The sequence below is a fragment of the Heterodontus francisci genome, chromosome 5 (genome assembly GCF_036365525.1).
Source record: "Heterodontus francisci isolate sHetFra1 chromosome 5, sHetFra1.hap1, whole genome shotgun sequence".
Taxonomy (NCBI): domain Eukaryota; kingdom Metazoa; phylum Chordata; class Chondrichthyes; order Heterodontiformes; family Heterodontidae; genus Heterodontus; species Heterodontus francisci.
In genome coordinates, this window is record NC_090375.1 from 191,695,603 (window position 1) to 191,710,432 (window position 14,830).

General features: G+C 42.1%; 1 protein-coding gene across 4 annotated transcripts in view; it reads right to left on the reverse strand.

Moving 5' to 3' along the window:
* Nucleotides 1-14,830, reverse strand: part of znf407 (zinc finger protein 407) — a 460,931-nt gene that overhangs the window by 416,793 nt on the left and 29,308 nt on the right. For 2 of the 4 annotated variants that reach the window (XM_068032512.1, XM_068032513.1), the window contains exons 2-3: nucleotides 7,785-7,855; nucleotides 1,185-6,640 (exon numbers count right to left, since the gene is read on the reverse strand). In XM_068032512.1, coding sequence (XP_067888613.1) covers nucleotides 1,185-6,555 — 5,371 coding nt within the window. In that variant the 5' untranslated portion in view covers nucleotides 6,556-6,640; nucleotides 7,785-7,855. The remainder of the gene's footprint in view (nucleotides 1-1,184; nucleotides 6,641-7,784; nucleotides 7,856-14,830) is intronic. The other 2 variants (XM_068032511.1, XM_068032517.1) reach the window with 1 other exon arrangement.

Consider the following 14,830-nt stretch of genomic DNA (forward strand, 5'->3'; position numbering starts at 1 on the left):
ATTTTATCGGGCTCTACTGGGTCACCGTCTAAGTCTACACTGCTGTAAAGTAAATAGACCAAGCTGCTTGAGCCCAAACAGCAAAGAAGCAACACTTTTCCTTGTGCACTTGCTACGTACATCTGAAGCATAACTGTCATATAATATGGTTCTGCATGTTTGCCTGATATGATGCTTTGCATAAGGACAAGTTAATATTGTTTACATCTATTAAAAGAGTGTGCATAATTCATCAGTCTTCAATTGTTTTATTCTCTCACTATTCCTCCCCATCCAAATTATATCAAAAACCTATGAAGCTCTAAACAACAGCAACGTCCTATACTTTGGTGCTGAGAACCGTTACCAGTGCTGCAATTCCTACACACAAAGGTCACAGTATCATTTACGGATAGTTACATTATTTTAGTTGTCACATTAACTTGATCGTGAATAGAATCGGCACAAATAGTCAAACAGAAAAAGTGAACCGCATTCAGCAATACTTAACCTGGTGGACATACCCTGATAAGTGTATCCACTGCAAACATATTTTACATTTTAAATTACAGAACAAATCTTAATGGATAAAGAATGATTAGCTATCAAAACACAAGGGAAATTAAGTGCTGAGAAGTCTGCATTGATTATTTTAAATTATTGAGCTTAGAACATAATGCATCTTTGACTCTCTTTTGGATTTGGTATGCTTTTAGTGAGCTTTAGCACATCTACAAGACTTATGGACTATAATTACAAGGGAATTCAGGTAATAGACACATCAGTTATAGGTAACGTGCCTAAACCGGACAATTGCATAAAGAATTTCAACATGCTCGGCACTTCAGCGGACTTATCAATAAGCATCAAATAATATGAACATTTAATCCTGGCCCTCAGATCTCAGACTGCAAAAGTAACTATCAATTTAAAAATGCGTGTTGAGACGGAGAGAGAATTATATTGTGGTCTCACATCCAAGGGTAAGTAGCTTCTTGAAGTCATGTCACATCTCATACCACAGTTGAGAAGCTGCCCATAAACAGAACTTTTCCCTGTGCATAAATGGAAGAAAGCATCCAAAGTTTTGCACAGACCATTCTTCAGAGTAGACACATTGCTGCAACCGATTTTCTAGAAATCAACAAAAACTGAGGAGTTGGAGAAAAACTTCAAGTAAATAATGCCAACATAGACATACGTACCAGTATGCGTGCGGATGTGAGCAAGAAATGCTAGCGAATTGCTGCTCTTGCAGACCTTGCCACAATATTTGCAAACATTGCCTTGATTCTCCTGCCGCTCACAGTTTATCTGTTCTGTGTCTTCCACAATGTACTTGTTCACTTTCCTCAGCATTTCCTCATGCTTCTGCTTGATGTGCACAAAGAGGTCCTGCTCTGAATCAAAGGCTGTGCTGCATTTGACGCATTTGAAGGTGGCGCCGCCTTCTGGCAACTCTTCGATGCTTTCCTGTTCCATTCGCTGGTGGCCCACACTGGCTAAATGCTGGTACAAGTTACTCTCTGTGTAAAATGACTTGCCGCACAGCAAGCAGTGGAAATGCTTTTCTGCAGAAGGATGCTTCATGGCAATGTGAACATTCAACCCATTTACACCATCGGCCAGGAACCCACAGTCCTCACAACGAATGCGTTTGGAATCATGAAACAAGGATCCTACGGTTTTCCTCTTCCTCACAACTTGCAAAGTATCAGTCTTGTAGACTGCAACTGCCCACTCATTGGGCGAGATTCTATCGGCTCCCTGGCTATCTTCACTGTTATCAGTGCACTCGGATTTTTCAGTGCATGACTTGTTCTTTAATTTTACTATGGAAGCATCAAATTCAAAATATTTTTGCAATCCCTTAACCTGGAGATCAAGTTTTGTAAGGCCGTCACTGGTACTCTCAGTTACATCTAAGGCACTGCTTTCCATTTCTTGGCTCATTTCATTTGTACTTTTCGTATCCCAGTTCTTCTCCCTTAGCACTGCTTCCACTTTATTTTGGGCATCTAAAAGAGCCTCATCCACTCCAAGATCTTGTTGGGGTTCAGCGTCATCCTGCCCAGCCACCTCTGCCGTAGTTGTCGCTATGATGCCTTCATAATTGCTGTCAATTTGTTGTACAAGGTTAACTTGGATGGGCTCTGAATTCTCAGGCTGCTGAGGATGTCCATCTTCTACAGCACCATCTTCACCACCTTCCGAGAGGGCCGAAAGTTCTTTCACTTTTTTTTCTTCTGCCAAACCACTGTAATTCAGCTGGTTTTCATTTGAATCATTCGTCTCATTTGATGTGCTATCCAAGTTACAGCTCATTTCCTTTGCCACCTCAGCTGGTTTAACATTCTGTTCTTCTTTCCGCCTCTCGTCTGCCTGGGAATCCTCTTCGGTCAGAGAAGCTTCAACACTTAAATCAATATTATTATTCTTCACAGTGGTTTTCTGTGATGTGACAACGTCTACACAGCAGTTAGTTGAACCTTCCTCAATGGGTGCCTCAGCCATCTGATTTTGGGTTGTTTCCAGTGCAGGATGACTCTTGGTGTCTAAAGATGCATTTGCGTGTGCAGTATTTGCCTCCAATATTCCAGAATCAGCTTCAGAGGAAATTTCTGAATGGCACGCTGTTAGCAGAGTCTGAATACTTTCTTCTTCTTTATCCATTTCATTCTGCAAGGATTTTTCCTCATTTTCTGCCGTCTCAAATGCTGCTATTGTCTCTTTATTTGCAGTGGCTACTTCAGCGCTTTCTAGTGTTTTCTCAGATTCAATGAGGTGTAAAGCAAATTCCTGGATGGTTTCTTGAGGAATTTTTGAAGCTTCCCCCTCTACATTCAAGCTCTCGTTATCCAGATGATCCTCACTCCCTTCTTTCTGGCTTCCATTCTGTGGTGCATTGGTCACCGTTGTACTGGATTCATGCCCTTTACCCGGATTTAATTTGAGGTAGGACTGACTTTTAAGCTTATGTTTCTCTGTAAATGCATGTCTCATCATTTCACGCCGAGTGACCGCGTAGTAATCACACGCCATACAATAGTAATCAAAATCTTTAGTATGCTTACGTTTCACATGCAACTCAAGATTAGCAAGGGAGTAAGCCACAAAGCCACAGTACACACAAGTAGTAGCATGGTTTCCTTTCAGTCCCTTTGAATTGGATGAACTATCATCTTGTGCTGTATTATTTGGTTCCACGTCAAGAACTGCCACTACGTCTTTTTGATTTCCCGTGTCCTGTTGATTTTGTGCTGAAAGAAGACTCTCTAAATTTACCCGAGTGCAGTTCTCGGTGCTCCCGGACTGGTTCTCTGCATCAGGAGTCTCTGGTTCCAAAGCTTTGCAGCCCTTTTCAACACTGTTTCCAACAGCAGCGTCAGACTCAATCACTCGTGGGTTACCCTTATTTGGGGATGTAGTAATTTTTCTGCAGACTTCAACAGCCTTTGAGACATCAGCACGATTTTTGTGTTTCTTGGTGTTGCAATGGCGATCCATGTCTCCTTTGGTGACAGTGTAGTAGTTACAGGCCTTGCAGAAGTAGCTGTATTGATAACTGTGTTTCCGCTTTATATGAATGTTCAGGTTTGTAACACTGGAGGCCAACAGACCACAATAAGGGCAAGTTCTAGAAATAGTCCCTTTGGGGCGCCCTCTTTTAACACTTTCTGCTGATTGAATATCACTGTTTTTTTGTATGTTTTCCACATTGCTTACATCACCTTCTGATATTTCCCAAGTTACAACAAATTCCCCTTTGGGTTTGGATGGCTCAAGCACCTGAACACGGCCTTTATCGATTTCAGTATTAACATTCCCTAATGCCCCCGGAGTCTTCATAGCTTTTTGAACATCCTGAACCCCAACAGACACTTCTTCCACACACTCCTCCACCGATGGGCCAAGATTTCTTTTCTTAGCATTCTCAATGTGTCTACTCCGTTTAATATGCTTTTCCATGGCTTCCTTGCTAATCGTGTAGAGGCTACACACTTTACAAAGGAAGTGATATTCTTGTGCATGTCTAAGTCTTATATGTTTCAAAAGCACTGCCGCTGATCTAGCTCTATAAAAGCAGTTTTTGCACTGTAATTGTGGTCTGCTGTATGTTGAGCGTCTCAATATATTTCCTGCAATTACTCTTGCAATGGAAGGCTTCTGAGGATCTTTTAACAAAGGGTTTGCTCTTGGTACTGTAGGTTCTTCATTTCTATTTGATGAAGAGATTTTATTTAGCTCTTGTTCTCTCTGCTGCAGCCTTTCAGTTTGCTCAACAGTGGTATCTTTCTGCTGCGGGAGTATATTTCTTGTATGCTGCTCTGTACCCACGTGGTCCGCTAGATCTTCTTCAGATACAAAGTGCAGTTTGCAAGGCCAGCAATAAAAAGCCATTTTGTGTTCTTGGTTCATGTGATCCTTAAGAGTTCCTTCATCCGAGATCACAAAGGCACAGAGCTGACAGGCAATCTTGGAGAAGTTCATTTGATGCCTGTTGCTTTGACAATGTTTTTCAAAGTCGCCCTTTGTAACACAGGCATAGCCACACGGTTGACAGTGAAACTCCATTTCTTTTGTGTGACGCCTCTTGACATGCACCTCTAAGCCCTTTCGATTCTGAAATAAATGGCCACAGTAGGAGCAAGTGCGAAGGGCTTTACGGTCGGCAGGGCTCAGCTTCGATTCAGGATTCTCAACTTTGGAGGTTTTGTTATTTGCTAGATTAGCAGATGGGGACTCAAGGTTTTGATCACCTGAAGTACTTTCAGTGCGGTTTTTAACCAATGCTGATGGGTGAGGAACTTCTGATGGGGTTGATTCCCCTTCTTGATTGCCACTTGAGCAACTTATTTTAGATGCATTCTCATCCTCTAAGTTTGTATCAATGGATGAGTTTGCATCACAACTTCCATCTTGGTTCTCAGGTTTTCCTTCAAGGTGATCTGATTTTTGGACAATCGCTTTACTGACTGGTTTTACACCATGATTCCTCCTTCCAGGAATCCTGCCTCTACCTCGTTGCACTTCAGGAAAATCTTCTCTCCTGTGAATAAGCCGGCCTCTACTATGATTGTTATCCATCGCCAAAGAGTTAGCTCTTCCTCGAAGCTTTCTTGGAGCCCTTCGGTTCCCCGCTTTTTCCTTGGAAAATCTGCTTCTTGTACTCCGAATCTGTTCGGAACCATCTTTGCCACGCGCACTGCGCAGTCTCAGGCTGACAACATCACCTTTATCAAAGCGCCTTAGTCTTTGATTACTGATTTTTTCTTGGGGAAGATTAGTTGGTTCCTTTACACTTCTTGAAGTTGTTCTGGGAGATGCCTTTCTAACACTACAATCATTAAGCTCCGTTTGTTCATTTGCCATTGGCACCTTTTCACTGGTTACATTTTCTGCACAGAGATCATTACCAATGCTCTTAGATTTCTCTAAACCCTCAATGCTTTTAGCATCCTTCTGGGAAAAACTTGTGCTCCTCGTTCTTCTCAAATTTTCAGGCCTCTTGCCCAAGCTCAGCTCTTCATTGTTTATGTGTTTTGTGCTCTCTACTTTGTCTTTTGCATCATATTTACCAGAAAGCCTCTTTTTGGAGAGCAAATGTATGTACCCACCCCGCGCAGCGAGGTTCTTACGGCGAAGGTGAGTCTTCCCACGACAGTGGGTTTTCAGCAGGTTTTCATCGTAACACTGGTAGCCACACAGGTCACAACTTAGTTTTTCTTCTTGTACATGCTTGTGCTTGAGATGTGTTTGCAAAGATGCTGCACTCTCAGCCTTGAATTTGCACTGAGGGCAAATGTGTGCCTTGGATCGTTTGGAATGATTTTCTTTTATGTGTTTGTCCAAGTCATAGCGTGAAGGCAGTAACTGGCCACAGAGCCTGCAGTTAAATCCTTCCTTTGCACTTGTATCTTTACTTGTGCTTTTTGCTTGCTTTTTATGGAGAACTGAAGAAATATGCTTTCTGTAGCTCTCCTTGGATGGGCTAGTAATGTTACAAATATCACAAACAAAATACTTGTCATTGAAGTGGTGCTGCTTTACGTGAGCTTTTAGTGCAGTGTTATTTTTCGCTGTAAAGTTACAAGAAGGGCAAGGCAAAGCTGCTCCACCTTTGACCTTCTTAGTTCTAAGCTGACAATCTCCTGATTGCCCTTCAAGCTGTGCATTGGCTTTCTTCATGGCATTTTGCACGTGCTTGGTTTCTGTCTGTGCTGGCTGTTCGTCAGGTGCCAAAGCAGAGACTTCAGCAGCCACAATATTCCCACTACCTTGAGGTTGTTCCAAAGTATCACGTTTCTGTCTTTTGGCCGGAGGGACCCCATCATAGAGACTCTTGCCACCCACTACTCCACCACGGGCCGCCTTTATTTCCAAGGCAGCACTTGCGTTCGAGTCCTTAGTGTTCTCTGGCTCCCCACTTGCTTTTCGTCTGCAACGTCCAATCGGCTTGGTCTGTGCATTTTGTCCGAGCGCAGGTGCCGCTCCGGTTCTCCCGCTTTGCTCTTCGTTGGCTGGCAACTCAACGGAGTCATGCTTGGAATCTATGGATTGTTCATTTAAATCCATTGCTGCGGCTTACAATCCTGGCATTTCATGTTGTTGGCAGAGGAAGGTCAGTTGAACAGAACAGCTCTCTCCATTCCCTGTGGCCCTAAATACAACAGAGAAAAAAAATTAACGCTATTATCATTCCAAAGTATTCAACAGAGAAAAACTATACAACGTACAGACTACCCGAACAAAGAAGAAAAATGGAAACAGTAAATTTAAGAGAGTCTCTTTTTATAATGGGGTGGCGGCATTTTTAATGTACAGAAATGTTACCATTTTGTTCAGTAATCTTTCTCATTATTCCAATGCTCTACATCGGATACACAGCAAAAATGCTTTAAATCATTATTATACCGTATATTATTGAACGTGCATTCAAAAGAAAAATATTAATGCATTTTGGTAGAAAATGACAATAAATGGGCTCCACTGTGTATCCTTCTGCGCGTGAGTGTCTTCACATATACTGCAATAGCATGTAATTATTGCAAAGTATATAATTGTTAAATTCTGAAGTAAAAAATTATAGGTTGTCAAAAGATTCAAAAAAGAAATCCAACAACAGAGGAGAAGGGAGCTGGTTACTCCCTGGCTACCTATATAATACAATATTTATACAAGTGAGCCCTGCTGCGTAACTGTGAGGATGTCCGGTATAATGCACCCATACAATTATCATACAATATTGAGCCAGTCTGCACTTTTACGAAACGAGAGGCAAAAGACTGCCCAATAATCAGTCTATACAAGAGCACCTCATATTATCTATGAGTACTGCAAAATGACTGTGCAATCCTCTGGTATCTTCCCTCCACGGCCTTGCTCCTCCCTATCTCTAATTTTTCCCCAGCCCCACATCCCTGAGCTATCTGTGCTCTTCTAATTCCGGCCTCGAGCATTCCCGATTGTAATCGCTCCACCACTGGCGGCCGTGCCTACAGCTACCTAGGCCTCAAGCTCTGGAATTCTCTCCCTAAACCTCTTTGCTCTTCACCTCTCTCTCCTCCTTTAAGATGCTCCTTAAAATCTACCTCTAACCAAGCTTTTGGCCACCTGTCCTATTATGCCCTTATGTTGCTCAATGTCATACATTGTTTTATAACCTCTGTAAAAAAAAAAACGCCTTGGGGCGATTTATTACTTTAAATGTGTTATGTAAATACAAGCAGTTGTTGGTGTTGGTTTAATGATGGAGCAACTGAGGAAGCTTAGATAAATCAAAGAATGAAACTTGAGGTAATTACCTTTCATTCCCCCAGTAAAAAGATGAACAGTAAAATCAAGGCCCCTTGGATTTTTTCCCCATCGGCCACTCCTGCACAATGGAATCAAGTAAATAATGGTCAGCAACCCATATTTTACTGCCATCTGAAAATCAATTCAGAACCTGTACAGGATAAGGCCACAATTAAGCTGCAAGCATCAACAGCAACAGGTATAGTTAGATGCAAAAGGGTTTCTTGCAGTTGATGTGGAATATACTGATACTTTTAATACAGTATCAAATGTTTGATGTCCTCCAATTATGAGACTAAACATGTACACAACTGGAAAGAAAGGCTCCTTATAGAACACAGCAACAAGAAAACTGCCCAAAGGTGATCTTATATAATACAGTAAGGGATCATTGGTGTTTTGTCTACAATCTCTTGAAGGGGCAGAAGCTGGGTTGGTGAGCTAGCCATGGCATGGGGGAGGGGAATATAATCAGCAATGTTGGTATGATTAAGTTGCAACAAATCAACATCAATTTTCACACAGCAAAGTACTGTTATCCAAAAAGGCTAAAAATGAATGGACACTATGACTGCTGTTCATCATTCACTTTGACAAGCTTTTAACAATTTAAAATTATCAGCAGCAATTTGCAATATTTTAAAGAAAAATGCTTTATTTAATAAATGGATTCATCAAATAAAGCAAGTTGGATGGGCAAAGAAAGCAGACATCAATCAGTGTAAAAGCTTGTATCTGCATGAATAAAGAAAGAGATGCAGGGCACAACTGCATGAATTCTTTTGTGGTGTCGTCTCAACAAGATCTAATAGAAAGGAACACTAAGGTACCATTTCATAGTGAAATTAGATATCAAGCAGCCCGCCCCACCTTCTAACATTAAATTCACTGCCCATTACAACCACAATATTGGATTCATGGCAACCTACTTTTGAATGTAGAAAAATTCAAAATGTGTTGACAACCAGCAAGTGGATAATAATTTGACAAAAACAATTGATTATTAATGATCACAACCAAAGGACAGCAAGCAGGATGGAATGTGTGGCAAAGTGACCATGAGTTTATAGAAAGATACTAACGGGCCTGGGTTTTGTGGTCAGTGACGAAGGAGTAGTGCTCAGCGTTCATCACAGCTGCCCACAGATGTCTCGTGGGCTTGTGAGTGACAACTTATGGCATTTAGAGATCCTATTCAATGCGGCGCCTTCTATAGGGGATAGAGAGAGAGAGTGCAAGAGAGGAATGAGACTCTATGCTTGTAAAAGTAAGATTTCTGGGCCAGAGGGGTTGTTTGGCAGTAATTAGGACTTGTCTCACCGTAAGACATTCACTGACACCCGAATTCACCAGCCCTACCTTCTTCTGGTGTGTTTACTGGCTAATTAGTGGACAAGTACCGCAAATTCACATCCTTCGTGCATTTCAATGCCAGTTAATGCAGCACCAGGGCAAATCGGACAGCAACTTCCATTTTTCCGAGTTTAACTGTGCATGTACAGATTCTGGAAGATGCTATCCAATCCATAATAATGGTGAACGGCAATAGACTCAATGTTATTCTCAGCACAAAACCTGGACCACAGTCTTAACCTGGAACATGGGCTTCATCGTAATACAAAGTTACCTTTACCAATAGTACACAATTGTGAGTGTGCTTTCTAAAAAAGAAAGCACACTTACTCAGCAATAACCTGCTCACTGATGTTCAGCTTGGGTTCCGCCCAGGACCACTTGGCTCCAGGCCTCATTACAGCTTTGGTCCAAACATGGACAAAAACAAAAGAGCTGAATTAGAGGTGAGGCGAGAGCGACTGCCCTTGACATCAAGGCAGCATTTGACCGAGTACGGCATCAAGGAGCCCTAGGAAAATTCAAGTCAATGGAAATCAGGGGGAAAACTCTCCAATGGTTGTAGTCACACCTAGCGCAAAGGAAGATGGCAGCAGTTGTTGGAGGTCAATCATCTCAACCACAGGACATCACTGCAGGAGTTCCTCAGGGTAGTGTCCTAGGCCCAACAATCTTTAACTGCTTCATCAATGATCGTCCCTCCAACATTAGGTCAGAAGGGGGGACGTACGCTGATGATTGCAATGTGTTCAGTACCATTTGCATCTCCTCAGATACTGAAGCAGTCCAAGTTCACATGCAGCAAGACCTGGACAACATTCAGGCTTAGACTGACAAGTGACAAATAACATTCACGCCACACAAGTGGTGGGCAATGACCATCTCCCCTTGACGTTCAATGGCATTACCATTGCTGAATCCCCCACCATCAACATGCTGAGGGGCGGCGAGGGGAGAGGGGGTGTGGTCACCATTGACCAGAAACGTAACTGAACCAGCCTTATAGATGGATAAAGAAGCTGCGAATTCTGCTGCAAGTAACTCACCTCTGACTCCCCAAAGCCTGTCCGCCAGCTACAAGGCACAAGTCAGGAGTGTGATGAATACTCTCCGCTTGCCTGAATGAGTGCAGCTCCAACACAAGAAGCTCGACATCATCCAGGACAAAGCAGCCCACTTGATCAGCACCCCATCCACCACCTTAACCATTCACTCCCTCCACCACCAGCCCATAGTGACTGCAGTGTGTAGCATCTACAAGATGCACTGCAGCAACTCGCCAAGGCCCCTTTGACGGCACTTCCAAACCAGTGACCTCTACCACCTAGAAGGACAAGAGCAACAGACACACGGGAACACCACCACCTGCAAGTTCCCCTCCAAGTCACCTGACTTGGAACTATATCACCATCACTGGATCAAAATCCTGGAACTCCCTTCCGAACAGCACTGTGGGTGTACCTACACCACATGGACTGCAGCGGTTCAAGAAGGCAGCTCACCAGCACCTTCTCAAGGGCAATTAGGGATGGGAAATAAATGCTGGCCTGGCCAGCGACGTCCACATCCCATGAACGAAGATTAAAAGAAAAAGTGGTGAGAATGTGGAACTCGCCACCACAAGGAGTAGCTGAAGCAAGTAGCATAAAAGCATTTAAAAGGAAATTAGATAATTACACGAGGGAGAAAGGGTGAGAAAGGTGAACTGATGAGGGGATGGGAGGAGGCACGTGAAGAGCATAAACACCAGCATGGACCAATTGGATTGAATGGTCTGTTTCTGTGCTGCACATTCTATGTAAAAAAGGATCACATTGTAATAATGGATGTTGCCTGCCACATAGAAACAGGAGACATTTGTAGACAGCGAGCTTATACGATAGTTATCCAAAAGGCAAACTTGGTTGAGAAACACATAAACAAGTCCCTCCCTTTCTGTGAAATCCTCCAGTTCTACAAGTCTTTGAGATCTCTGCGTTTTTCCAATTTTGGCCTCTTGTGCAGCACCACTATTAGCTGCCCGGGACCCAAGCTCTGGAATTCCCTCCTGAAACCACTCCACTTTTCCACCTCTCTCTCCTCCTTCAAGATGCTCCTTAACATCTACCTCTCTGGTCAAGCTTTTGGTCACCTGTCCTAATATCTCCTTATGTGGCTAATTGTCAAATTTGGTTTGATAATGCTTCTATGAAGTGCCTTAGGATGTTTTACTATATTAAAAGGCGCTATATAAATGCAAGTTGTAGGCTGCATCTCCCCATGCACAGGATAAAGTGGATCTTATGGCTGTCGGCCAATATTCATCTCTCAGCCAACATCACTAGAACAGATTAATCATTTAATCTCTCTGCTGTTTGTGGGAGCTTGCTGTATGCAAATTGGCTGCCGTATTTCCTACATTACAACAGTGACCACACTTGAAAAGGACTTCATTGGCTATAAAGCGCCATGAGACGTCCTGTCATGTAAGGCGCTATATTATTAATTGCAAGTTGTTTCTTTTTGGATCTATCCAATAACAGCATATTGCTGAGCAGGAGATACCCTGTAGATCAGACTCTTGAGAGGAAAAAGACTTGCTGCTTTTTCAATGGCATATAAACTTCAGAGGGCATTTCAAACAAAATGCAACATTTGTAATGTTAATTTCTTCCAGGTCACAGCGAGGACAGTAGAAAGAACAGAATGTGACTGAGATTGAGGCTCGTAGGGGCGACAAGGCACATTCTTGAATGAAAACCAAGGGCAGGCTGATTTTTCTGATGGCCTTACCATTATACCCCGAGCAAAAAACGCAAATAAAGGGACAAATGACCAAAATTGTGGCAAGTTGTATTAGTAGGTGCACAGTCACAAACCTTCAAATAACCCGAAGCTCATTAGTCCCACTCCCCAGCTGTTGACCCACAGCCTTGCAAACTTTTCCTTTTCAAGTGTTTATCTAATTCCCTTTTGAAAGTTACTATTGATTCTGCTTCCACTGCCCTTTCAGGCAGCGCGTTCCAGATCACAACTTGTCACATTAAAAATTACCCTCATCTGCCATCTCTGTCTTCAGAGAGAATTTCAAAAATGCGTGCATTTACATAGTGGCTCATTACATCAGTGTCTCAAGGGACTGAACACCGTGAATTACTCTTGAAGGACATTGATAGTCAATTCTGTCTCAGCAATGTTGCAGTGAGGATGAATTGATCAGTTAACCTGTTGTTTTAGTGCCATTGGTTAACAGAGGAAAAGAAAACTGAACAATTACCCAAAATAAAATCCAACACTGATACAACTTACAACTTGTCTTTCTCAAAAGCAGGTCACCTGCACACCCTTTTCAGGATCTGACATGTCCGAGAATCCACCAGTATGGGGCTGAGTGAAAAAATTACTAAAATGAGCCTTTATAAATTTTAAAATTTTCATGGTGAATCCAGATGAGAGGCCATTCAGTTTACATTTCCACAGAAGCTCAATTCATGCCATCACATCAATATGGTAAATATTACTGGAAGAATAATGGAATGCTAAGGACGCACGCTGTTATTAATGTGAAAATCAGCCAGCAAGTTCAAGGGATTAAGAGATATGTGTGGGTGACAAATCTCCAGAACCTGCTGGTCGATTTCTGTTTGTGCGAAACAAATGGAGCAACAACATCTTGTCCTTAGCCTACCAGTTTCTTTTAAAAACTTACTGGATTTAAACAGTAATTGCCCATTTAAACACACTGTAGAAACTTAGGGGTGAAAATATCCTTTTGATGACACAATAACTATTAATACAATGCTCTCTGGCCAAAAAAATTGAACAATTTAAATTGCTGCATCTCATTCCTGCATATAGTAAATTCTTCTAACATTTAAAAAAAATTTTAAAATCGTACTTTTCCTTTCCAGTCTCTTTTTTTCCTCTCTCTTTCCCTGTATTTCTCTTTCTGGGCCTGATTTGACTGTAATTCACCCAATTTCCTTCTCCATTGTTCCTCTGTTTCTTTCTCAATCCTTAAATCTCATTGGTCAAGTGGATAGACTGTTGGTCTCACCATTCAGGGAGGTCCCAGATGCCCAGTGCCCCTCACTGCCCTGTTATCAGCTCACATTTCCAGCAAGTTTGCGTGCAAAAACTTACATGTGGGCTGTGTGTGGCGGGGTGGGGGGGGAGAGGTTTAACTCAACAGGGTTCCACTTGAGCAAGATTTGGACCATTATGTTTGAATATTTGAGACCTTGAATATTGTTAAGGCAGAGGTTGATAGATTCTTGATAAGCAAGGGGGTGAAAGGTTATCGGGGGTAGGCGGGAATGTGGAGTTGAATTTACCACCAGATCAGCCATGATCTTATCGAATGGTGGAGCAGGCTCGAGGGGCCTACTCCTGCTCCTAATTCGTATGTTCATATGTACATTGTTTTTTTTTAAATTGCAAACGATCTAACATTTTTTGCCTGCAAAACATTTTCACTCTCCCTTTTGGTTGTGATTCTTAGTAAAGTTTTTCTGGCAGCATTTCCCTTTCGATTTTTTTCCTGAGTTAACTGTTACATTGAAGTTAGAGGCTCTGCCCACTTGGTGGTGCTGTGGAGCAAGTTTCTAAAGTCTCTCAGCATCACATATACATAAAAATCCCTCATATTTATAAATTGATACAAACAGCTCCATGGGCAATTTAAAAGTCTTGCAACAGCATCACACACTTATTCCCTGTGATGTTTTTTTTCCCCTGACTCATACTGTTGATAATATTCCTATTGCTATGAAACTGTATATCCTCCAATCAGTTAACAACCTGGGACATGAGAGAGGGGCTGATGAAGAGATGGGGAGGTGGAGAGTGAGGAGATGTGGCCAGTCAGCATTTACGGACAAATACTGCAGTCTGTGTGTAAGCATCTATGATTCTAGTTCCAATACATTAAAAAAAAATCTAGCCCCAAATCGATGAAATCATTTCTGAAGATTAGTTTAATATACACAAAGTAATTTACATTGATGGACAGGTGGATTTAAACACAGAGAGTTTCCATTTCTCCCTGTCATGCATACAGTAGTTGTCCTACATTACAAGTGAATACACTTCAAAAAAGTACTTTTTAGAAAAATTATTCTTCCATGGGATGTGGGCGCCTGGGTCAGGCCTAACTGTGCGTTAGCTGAGTGTCCTGCAGTTAACAGTCAACCACATTGCTGCGGGTCTGGAGTCACATGTAGGCCAGACCAGGTAAGGATGGCAGATTTCCTTCCCTAAAAAAGACATTCGTGAACCAGATGGGTTCTTATGACAATCGATATAGTAATGGCGCCACAAAACTGAGACTGGCTTTCAATTCCAGATTGTAATTAATTAATCTTAAATTCCACCTGCTGCCATGGTGGGATTTGAACCTGTCCTCTCAGGGCATTAGCCTGGGCCTCTAGATTACCAGTCCAGTGACATTACCACTAGGCCACCGTCTCCCCTCTTCATTAGCTGGAAAGCTCTTTGGGATGTACTGAAGTTGTGAAAGGCAAGATTGAAATTCAATTTCAAATTTTGAAATGGATGAAAATACACAAAGATGATGTAAAAAAAAAACCTCTAAAACCATTCTGGGCGAATTTTGAAACCTACAAATATGTCAAATGCCAGGGGGGTTTTAATCATTGAGAAAAACGTACAGCAGTTACATGAAAAGTGGACAAATCATCCCATTATCTATCAGAAAAAGAAA